Source organism: Sabethes cyaneus, chromosome 3 (genome assembly GCF_943734655.1).
Source record: "Sabethes cyaneus chromosome 3, idSabCyanKW18_F2, whole genome shotgun sequence".
Taxonomy (NCBI): Eukaryota; Metazoa; Arthropoda; class Insecta; order Diptera; family Culicidae; genus Sabethes; species Sabethes cyaneus.
Window position 1 is genome coordinate 113,887,913 of NC_071355.1, and position 8,413 is coordinate 113,896,325.

At 45.3% G+C, this 8,413-nt stretch overlaps 1 protein-coding gene across 1 annotated transcript; it reads right to left on the reverse strand.

Moving 5' to 3' along the window:
* Positions 1-1,307: 1,307 nt before the first annotated feature.
* On the reverse strand, positions 1,308-5,507 carry LOC128740040 (uncharacterized protein K02A2.6-like). The gene has a single exon (XM_053835549.1). It carries the CDS (start codon positions 5,505-5,507, stop codon positions 1,308-1,310), a length of 4,200 nt encoding a protein of 1,399 aa, XP_053691524.1.
* Positions 5,508-8,413: the final 2,906 nt, after the last annotated feature.

An 8,413-nucleotide genomic window follows, 5' to 3' on the forward strand; every position in this document is an offset into this window, starting at 1 on the left:
GGAGAGTCCATCGGAGTTAGCTATCAAACTTGTAGGTCGCTTTTGGGCGCCTCCGGTTCTTTTAGCTTCCTTTTCATTCCGATCACTCTCCGTTCTGGACGTATTAGCTTGGTTATAAGGTAGACCAGTACGTTGCCTAAGACAAATGTGAGGTCTAATCTTTTTACCGTTAGAATTTCCTCCACCACTACCTTGCTCTCCATTGCTGGAACATTTTGCAGTTTCGCTCATTTTAGAGTTATCCAAAATAAGTAAACTGGAAATAACACATCTGTAAAGCTATTTATTATTTTGTCTAAGTAAATAAAAAGAAAAAAAATGAATGTAAAGTAACTAAAAAAAGAGTGAATGAACACATATTACAATCACAAGGAAAAGAAAAAAAATAGTAACAATATTTATACATACATTAGAAAAATATTAAGAGAAACAAAAATACAAAAAAAAAATATTTCTATTTTAATATTGAATTTCAAAGGTTGCGTTTCTGAGAATACCTTACCCAAAAAATTAGATACTTTGAATATCATGTTGATTAGTTCTTTTACGGTGAATTTAGCAACACTGGTTTTTATATTCACGCACGTCTAAAAGTTACTGTAAAACTAGTTAAAAGTAATCGTAAACCTATTTGCTTATACTAGCTTACATACGAATAGCCTTGATTGCTATACTTAAACACTAAACGGTGAGAAAAGCAAGTCAAATATTATAACTATCGTTCCTAACCTATTTGTACTTAATCTCTAGTGTATAGATTGTATTAGGTAAATCTTATATTTGATCGATTAGCTATCTATCCACGATTTAGAAGCAGGTGAGCGAAAAATAACTTAAAGCTAAAGCAAATTCTTAGATCTAAACATACGAACAGGTGTGAATACGGTCAACTAATTCAGCTCTGGCTAAGATTCCGTGCTACGCTACCACCGTCGATAGGTGAGATGTTGAACACAAAGCCAATCAATTTCTAACAAGTTAAACATATTCAGTTCTATAGATTCCGTTAACGAACAAGCTTTATACTGCATCTCAAGAAATTTAAAGCCCGAGTCAGCGAGAAAAACTTAAAGTAAGTGTTGCGTATTTAGATGAGGAAAAGAATGGTTTACTACTGAGGACTACACTTAGTTTATTACAATTAGTACGTTTAGCTTTTAATATTTAATCGACTACATTTTGTGACCCGAAAATAAAGAATGGTGTAACAATCATTTCCGCTTCGGCTGACAGTTGTCAAGAATGCCAACTATCGAGTGCAGGGTTGAGCACAGTCATTGACTCGAGGGGCCTCAACATCTCCCTTTTTATCTACAGAAGTACGGGTTGTATCTAGTGGGCATCCGGCGGATCCGAGTGGACCGACGGAGCGGGACAAGCGGGCGGTCCCGCGGTAGACGTGGCGCAGCAGGAACCGGTTGATCTGCAGCGGTCGATGACCCTTCGATGAACTTGAACTCCTGCAGCAGGATATGCAACGGCAGGTGATGGTTCGACGAAGCTTCTTCCATATGGACCTCGACTTTAGTGTTCCCCCGAGCACGGAGTTGATTGGTGTGTGATCTGATTAGCCTGCTTCCATCCAGCAACACATTGTAATTGACACTACCAACACGTTCGATGACGGTACCAGCTAGCCATACGAGTTTTCCATGCTTGAGAGTGCTTGCATACACTTGATCGCCTTTTTCGAAATTTCGCTTCTTTGCCCCATGGTGTCTGTTGAATTGATTTTCCATGTGCTGATTTTTCAGGAGAACGAAATCTACAGGTGGTTTCAGCAAATCCAATGTGGTCCGGTGTTTCCTCCCCATCAAAATTTCAGCCGGTGACAGTCCATCCGGAGCCGACTTGTTCGGTGTTGACCGGTAAGCGGACAAGAAAATTTGCAGAGAACGGGAAATAGAGTTTTGCGTTTCTGGCATTATTTTTCTTAAGCCTCGCTTCAGAGTATCCACAAAGCGCTCCGCTTGTCCATTGGACTGCGGGTGATACGGAGCGGTGCGTATGTGCACGATGCCAAGAGACTCGCAGAATTCTTTGAAATGGCTGCAAGAAAACTGCGTTCCATTATCGCTGACAATGGTTTCTGGCAGTCCGTACCGAGCGAACGTTTCAAAAAGCAGTTCGATGGTCGTCCTACTGGTGATGGTTGATGTTCGGAGGATCTCTGGCCACTTACTGTAGGAGTCGACAATGACCAGAAAATACTGTCCTTCAAAAGGACCAGCATAATCCACGTGTAGCCGTTGCCAGGGATGACTAGCTTGTGGCCACGACGAAAGTAATGTTTTTGGCGGAGATTTGGCCACAGATGCGCAAGCGCTGCACGACGAAACGAAATTTTGCACATCTTGATCGACGCCGGGCCAGTAGACATGACTCCTCATCACTGACTTCATCCGCTCTTGACCGGGATGTCCTTTGTGGATGGCCTTGAGTACGGGTTGCCGATATACTTTCGGCACAACGATTCGACCAGATAGCATGAGGTACCCTCGCACGAGAGAAAGTCCTTTCTTGCGAGCGTAGAACGGCTTATTGACTTGCTTAATCGATTTAGGCCAACCAGTTTGCAGGTGTTGAATCACTTCCAGAAGCAGCTTGTCCTTGTTAGTGGCAGCTTGAAGGTGTTTGAAAGTGACCGGCAGAGCAGTTAGTGCTGCATTTACGGTTGCAGACACGTCCTCTTCCATTTGAACCGAGGCAATAACGAAATCGTCATCTGGTTTTGCTCGCGGGTCAATGAGCCTAGATAGGATGTCCGCATAGCCAAAATCCTGCGTAGCGACGTGCGTGATATCGAAATCATACGACAGCAGAATGAGGGCCCATCGTTGTTGGCGGTTGGTTGTATGGATTGGTATACCTTTCTTGGATCCAAATACTGCGACCAACGGCTTGTGATCGGTGTGTAGGCTGAATTTTCTTCCGTATATGAAGCGATGAAACTTGGTGACGCCGAAGATTAGCGCCAATGCCTCCTTTTCCACTTGACCGTAACGCTGTTCTGCTGGAGTTAGCGTTCGGGAGGCATGGCACACGACTTTCATGGAACCGTCAGGGTATCGATGCATAAGACAAGCTCCGACTCCATGGCTGGATGCATCCGCTGCGACAATCGTTTCGAGGTTAGGGTCGTAGTGTGCAAGCAGCAGATCTGAACGGAGCAAACTTTTGAATTGCTCAAATGAACGTTGGCAGCTCTCATCCCAGTTCCATTTTGAATCCTTTTTAAGAAGTGAATCGAGTGGGCGTCGTAGATCGTGCATGTTGCGAACAAATTTGCCATAAAAATTTATAGCGCCGAGGTATGATCGTAAGGTACTGACGTCGTGTGGGGACGGCATACTACATATGGCTGCTGTTTTGACAGGATCGGGCCGGATCCCTTGATGGTTGATGATGAAACCGAGATAGTGGATTTCTGGCATGAAACAAGAACACTTTTCAATGCGCAGCGTAAAACCCCACTCCTGGATACGTTCCAGAAGCTTCAAAAGACGGACTCGATGTTCCTTGGCGTCCTTTCCGTGCACAAGTACGTCGTCGAGGTACGTTTCAACTCCTTCCAAACCAGCTACCATGGCGTCGACGATCGTTTGAAACGTGCCTGGGGCAGATTTGACACCCGGTGGCAAGCGATTAAACTCAAACAATCCGCGATGAGTATTGATCGTGAGGTACTGTCTGGAATCTTTCTCGACCGGTATTTGCAAATACGCATCCGATAGATCGATGTGCGAGAAGACTATGCTGCCGGAAAGTTTGGCAAAAATCTCCTCGGGGAGCGGGAGAGGATGCTGATTGGGCTGAATGGCGCTGTTTAGGCCAGTAGAATAGTCAGCGCACACTCTTACTCTCGGTGGCTGTCCGTTCACTGCTTTCTTACGAACGGCAACGATGGGTGCCGCCCAGTCAGAGAACTCCACCGGCGAAATGATTTCTAACTCTTCCAATCGTTTCAGCTCAGTCTCGATCGGTTCAAGTGCGGCAAACGGAACAGGTCTTTTACCACGGAAAACGGGCTGAACATCCGGCTTCACATAAAGTTTTGCTTCTGTTTTATTACAGCAACCCAGTGAATCCGAAAATAGTTGCGGAAACGATATTTTCAACCATTGAACGTTGTCGGTTGCTGTCGTGACGTTGTTGCAGACCGTGCTCAGGGGAACGTGCCACAGGTTGAAGAGTTCGATAAAGTCGAGGCCTAGAAGATTGAGATTGTGAACGTTGGTTATAAACAGTTTACCTGAACGATGAACTCCTCTCAGCATAACGTCACAATCAATTTCTGCGATGAGCGGTAGCGGTTGACCTGAAGCCGTCCGGGCTTGTTGCGAAGGTGGCTTAGTTGATGGTCGTCCGATCCGATTCCAGTTGTCTTCGGTGATGATGCTGATGTCTGACGCGCAATCTAACTGGAGCTCAATTTTGACTTTATTTACAACAACGGTGACGTATTTTCTCCGATCCCGAGCAGCAACTTGTCGAACGGAATAAATGCCTTTTGTTTGTGGGGCTTGTTTCGATTTCCTTTTCTTGCCTGGATTCGATGACACACAGTGGCAATACCCTTCTTTGTGCCCAATAACGTTACAATCACGGCAGCGATGGTCTTGGAAGGGGCACTCGCGAACATAGTGGAGCTGTCCGCATTTCCAACACGGCGTTCTCGGTTTATTGTTGCTATCACTATTGTTACGATGAGCCGGATTGTTGGGCATCGGTGGGTGTTTGAATGCAGGCTTAGAGACGACTGGTTTCTTCGGGTGCTTGATCGGATTGATAGCGTTGACCGATGCCTTCTCGCTTGGGCACTCCACGATTGAAGCGTCTTTCCGAAGGTTGATAATGCGATGACACTCTGTGGTGAGATCGTTGAGCGTCATTGATTTGTTGCCTTCCAGCTTAGCTAGCAGAGCGGTCCGGATCTCAGCATCTTGGGGTGCATGTAGGCCACAAACGTATATTAAACACTTGAACTCGTCGACGGAACAATTAGCAACACCGAAATCTTCGCATAGGCGATTCACAAAACCGGCATACATTTGAAAGTCGTCGGAAGCTTTTTTGTTAAGCGTGAGGCAGCGGTATCGCTTGCAGAAAAGGGATGCGTGTGCACTAAAAAGCTGCTTCAATTTAGACACCGTCTCGTCGAACGAAAAATCTCGTGTGGTCTTCGGGAGAATGTGGTTCATGTACTCCGCATGAGTACTATCACTGAGTTTGCGGAGCAGCAGACGTGTCTTGGCGGCATCATTGAGTTTACCTGCATCGACCCGAAATGTGTCCTCATGACGGCTGTACCAGTTGTCGAATGTGAGGTTTGACTCGGGATCGTAATGGAATTCTGTCATAGAATTGGCAAGAGATTCCATGCGGGCGTCAGTCGATGATGTTCCTGCGGCAGTCGTGGACATTGTTCGGCTCATAGCAAGCTCGGACAAAATCTTCTGCTGTGTACTCATCATTTCGATGAACATTTTCTTAAAATCCTCATCCATTGTTAGCGTGACGGTGTGTTGTAGAGCGGACGAATGAAATTTACCGCTTGATCACCGTTTTCGCGGGTTTCACTCACAATCCTCGTCGCCAGAATGTTGCGTATTTAGATGAGGAAAAGAATGGTTTACTACTGAGGACTACACTTAGTTTATTACAATTAGTACGTTTAGCTTTTAATATTTAATCGACTACATTTTGTGACCCGAGAATAAAGAATGGTGTAACAATCATTTCCGCCTCGGCTGACAGTTGTCAAGAGTGCCAACTATCGAGTGCAGGGTTGAGCACAGTCATTGACTCGAGGGGCCTCAACAGTAAGTCTTACATACTACTTATAATAACTTGGCCTAACAAAGTATACATTCCATAGGAATTTTATAACCTTTCGTTCGCGAAATACACCAATTGCTGTTCGAGGTTCATAAAATTATTGTTTCATTGTCGCTGGGCTTAACAGCGATCAACGAGAGAATGTGTGTATTGAGGATAAAGGGCCGTTTCTTCAATTATAGCATCATTAACGTGCAACGCCCGCACGAAGGTAGACCCGACGATGAGAAAGAAGCGTTCTACGCGAGGCTGGAGGCAACGTACGACAGCTGCTCGCCACGGGACATCAAGATCGTCATCGGGGATATGAACGCCCAGGTCGGTAGGGAAGAAATGTATGGACCGGTGGTAGGACCCCATAGCCTGCACACCGACACAAACGATAACGGCCAACTATGTGTAAACTTCGCAGCTTCCCGAGGCCTGGTGATCCGAAGCACCTTTTTTCCGCGCAAGGATATCCACAAAGCCACCTGGAGATCACCTGACCAACGTACAATGAACCAAATAGACCACGTTCTCATAGAAGGCCGGTTTTTCTCTAACATCACGAACGAACGCGCCCGTCGGGGTGCGGATATTGATTCTGACCATTACCTAGTAACAGTACATGTGCGCTCAAAGCTGTCCACCGTATACCGGACACGTCAAAGCCGCCCTCCTCGGCTGAACATCAGGCAGCTAGATAACTGCTGCCGAGAACTACGCTCGAGTACTGAATGAGGCACTGCCTTCTTCCGAGGAGTTAGGTGCTTCAAACCTCGAAGACGGTTGGGGCAGAATACGCTCGGCCATCGGAGAGGCCGCTATCGCGGCACTAGGTATTGAACCTCGGAGTACACGGATTGGTTTGATGGGGAATGCCAACAAGCGGTGGAGGTGAAAAAAAATGCTTGGAAAAATTATCTAAGTATTGCCACTAGAGAGAACCTGGCCAAATACCGACGAGCTAGGAACCAGTTGACCACGGTCCTGAGGAGAAAAAAGCGCCAAAAGGAGGACAGAGATCGTGAAGAATTAGAGCAACTATTCCGAGCTAATGACACGCGCAAGTTTTATGAGAAGGTGAACCAAACTCGGAAGGGCTACACACCGGAACCTGACATGTGTAGGGACGAGGGAGGGAATCTCATTACAAACGAGCGCGAGGTGGTCGACAGGTGGAAGCAGTTCTTCGATGAACACCTCAATGGCGAAGTCGCAGAAGGAGGCGGAACGGAAATTAACCTAGGAGCGCCCATGGAAGATAGTAATGTGCTAGCACCTGATCTCCAAGAAGTCTAACGAGAAATCAGGCTGCTGAAGACCAATAAAGCCGCTGGGAAGGACCGCCTACCGGCAGAGCTTTATAAACATGGCGGAGAAACGCTAGCAAAGGCTCTACACCGGGTTATTTCGAGGATTTGGGAGGAGGAAACGCTACCGGAGGAATGGATGGAAGGAGTGGTTTGTCCCATCTACAAAAAGGGTGATCGGCTAGACTGCTGTAACTATCAACGCAACGGCAACGCTGCTACCATGTCGGTTGACACAAAGTTTTTATCGTCCGCGTTTTAACATAAATTAGTCGTGTTTATTCACAAAAATAATTCATAATAATAGTCAGTTTTGCTAGTGATAACGCTATTTTCATTTACTAAGTGGTGTTTATGATGAAATTGTGTTAGAATAAAAGTACAGAGAGCAAATTTGTTCCCCGTAATACGTTTCTAGAAGTGGTCCATTGTTTGAAGGCTGTGATTAGGCCGAAACTCGGCTTGCAGTTGTTGTTGTTGTTGCTGCTGCTGTGCTATCTTGCCGCGGTTGTTGTGTGGAGTGACAAAATCTACTGGTATTATTAAACCGAATTGAGTAGAAGTCAACTGTGAGTACACCTATAGACACACTTTTGATAACGCAGATCCTACCGAGAGCTCTTCGTGCTTTCCTTTGCCGCCCTAACGGCTACTTGACAATTGTTGGAATTGTGTTGGATTCGCATTATGGTCTCGCTCGTACATTAACAGTTTGATATTTGTGATACCCACTGCCGCCCAAACGGTTACTTGATGAGCAAATATTTTGTTAGTGAATGCGCGGTTTAGTCTGGTAGGCTGGAAAGCAAACTTCAACGTTCGGCTTATAAGTAGCTGTTGAGTTTGGATCTCATTTGTAGTATTATTTTGAAAGTTTTACAGTGATACAGTACGTACATATACAGCCTCAACAAGACTATTTTTGGATACGTCTCGATTTGCGTCTACGTAGAGTTGTATTATTCTAGTACTGCATTTCTTTCGACACACTTAGTTGGTTTCATTTTCATTCTTAAGTGGCATTCATAGACTTGGGTTAGTGTGTTGCATTGCTATCCAACAGTTTGTTTACTTTCCATATCTAGCTTACAAGTATCAGCATCAGCTTGCTTTTCGTTACTGTTTAGAATGAATGAAGAAATTATCTGCACTGCTTGTAAGAGTAAAGAAGCCGATAGCTCAAAAGTTCTAACGTGCATGTACTGCTTCTCGAGCATCCACTTTAAGTGTAAAAAAATTATAGGAGTCGCCGTTCGTCGTATGAAGGAAGTAAATTACTT

Coding starts and splice junctions, on each gene's coding strand:
- LOC128740040 (XM_053835549.1), bottom strand. CDS start 5,507: ATGGATGAGGATTTTAAGAAAATGTTCATCGAAATGATGAGTACACAG.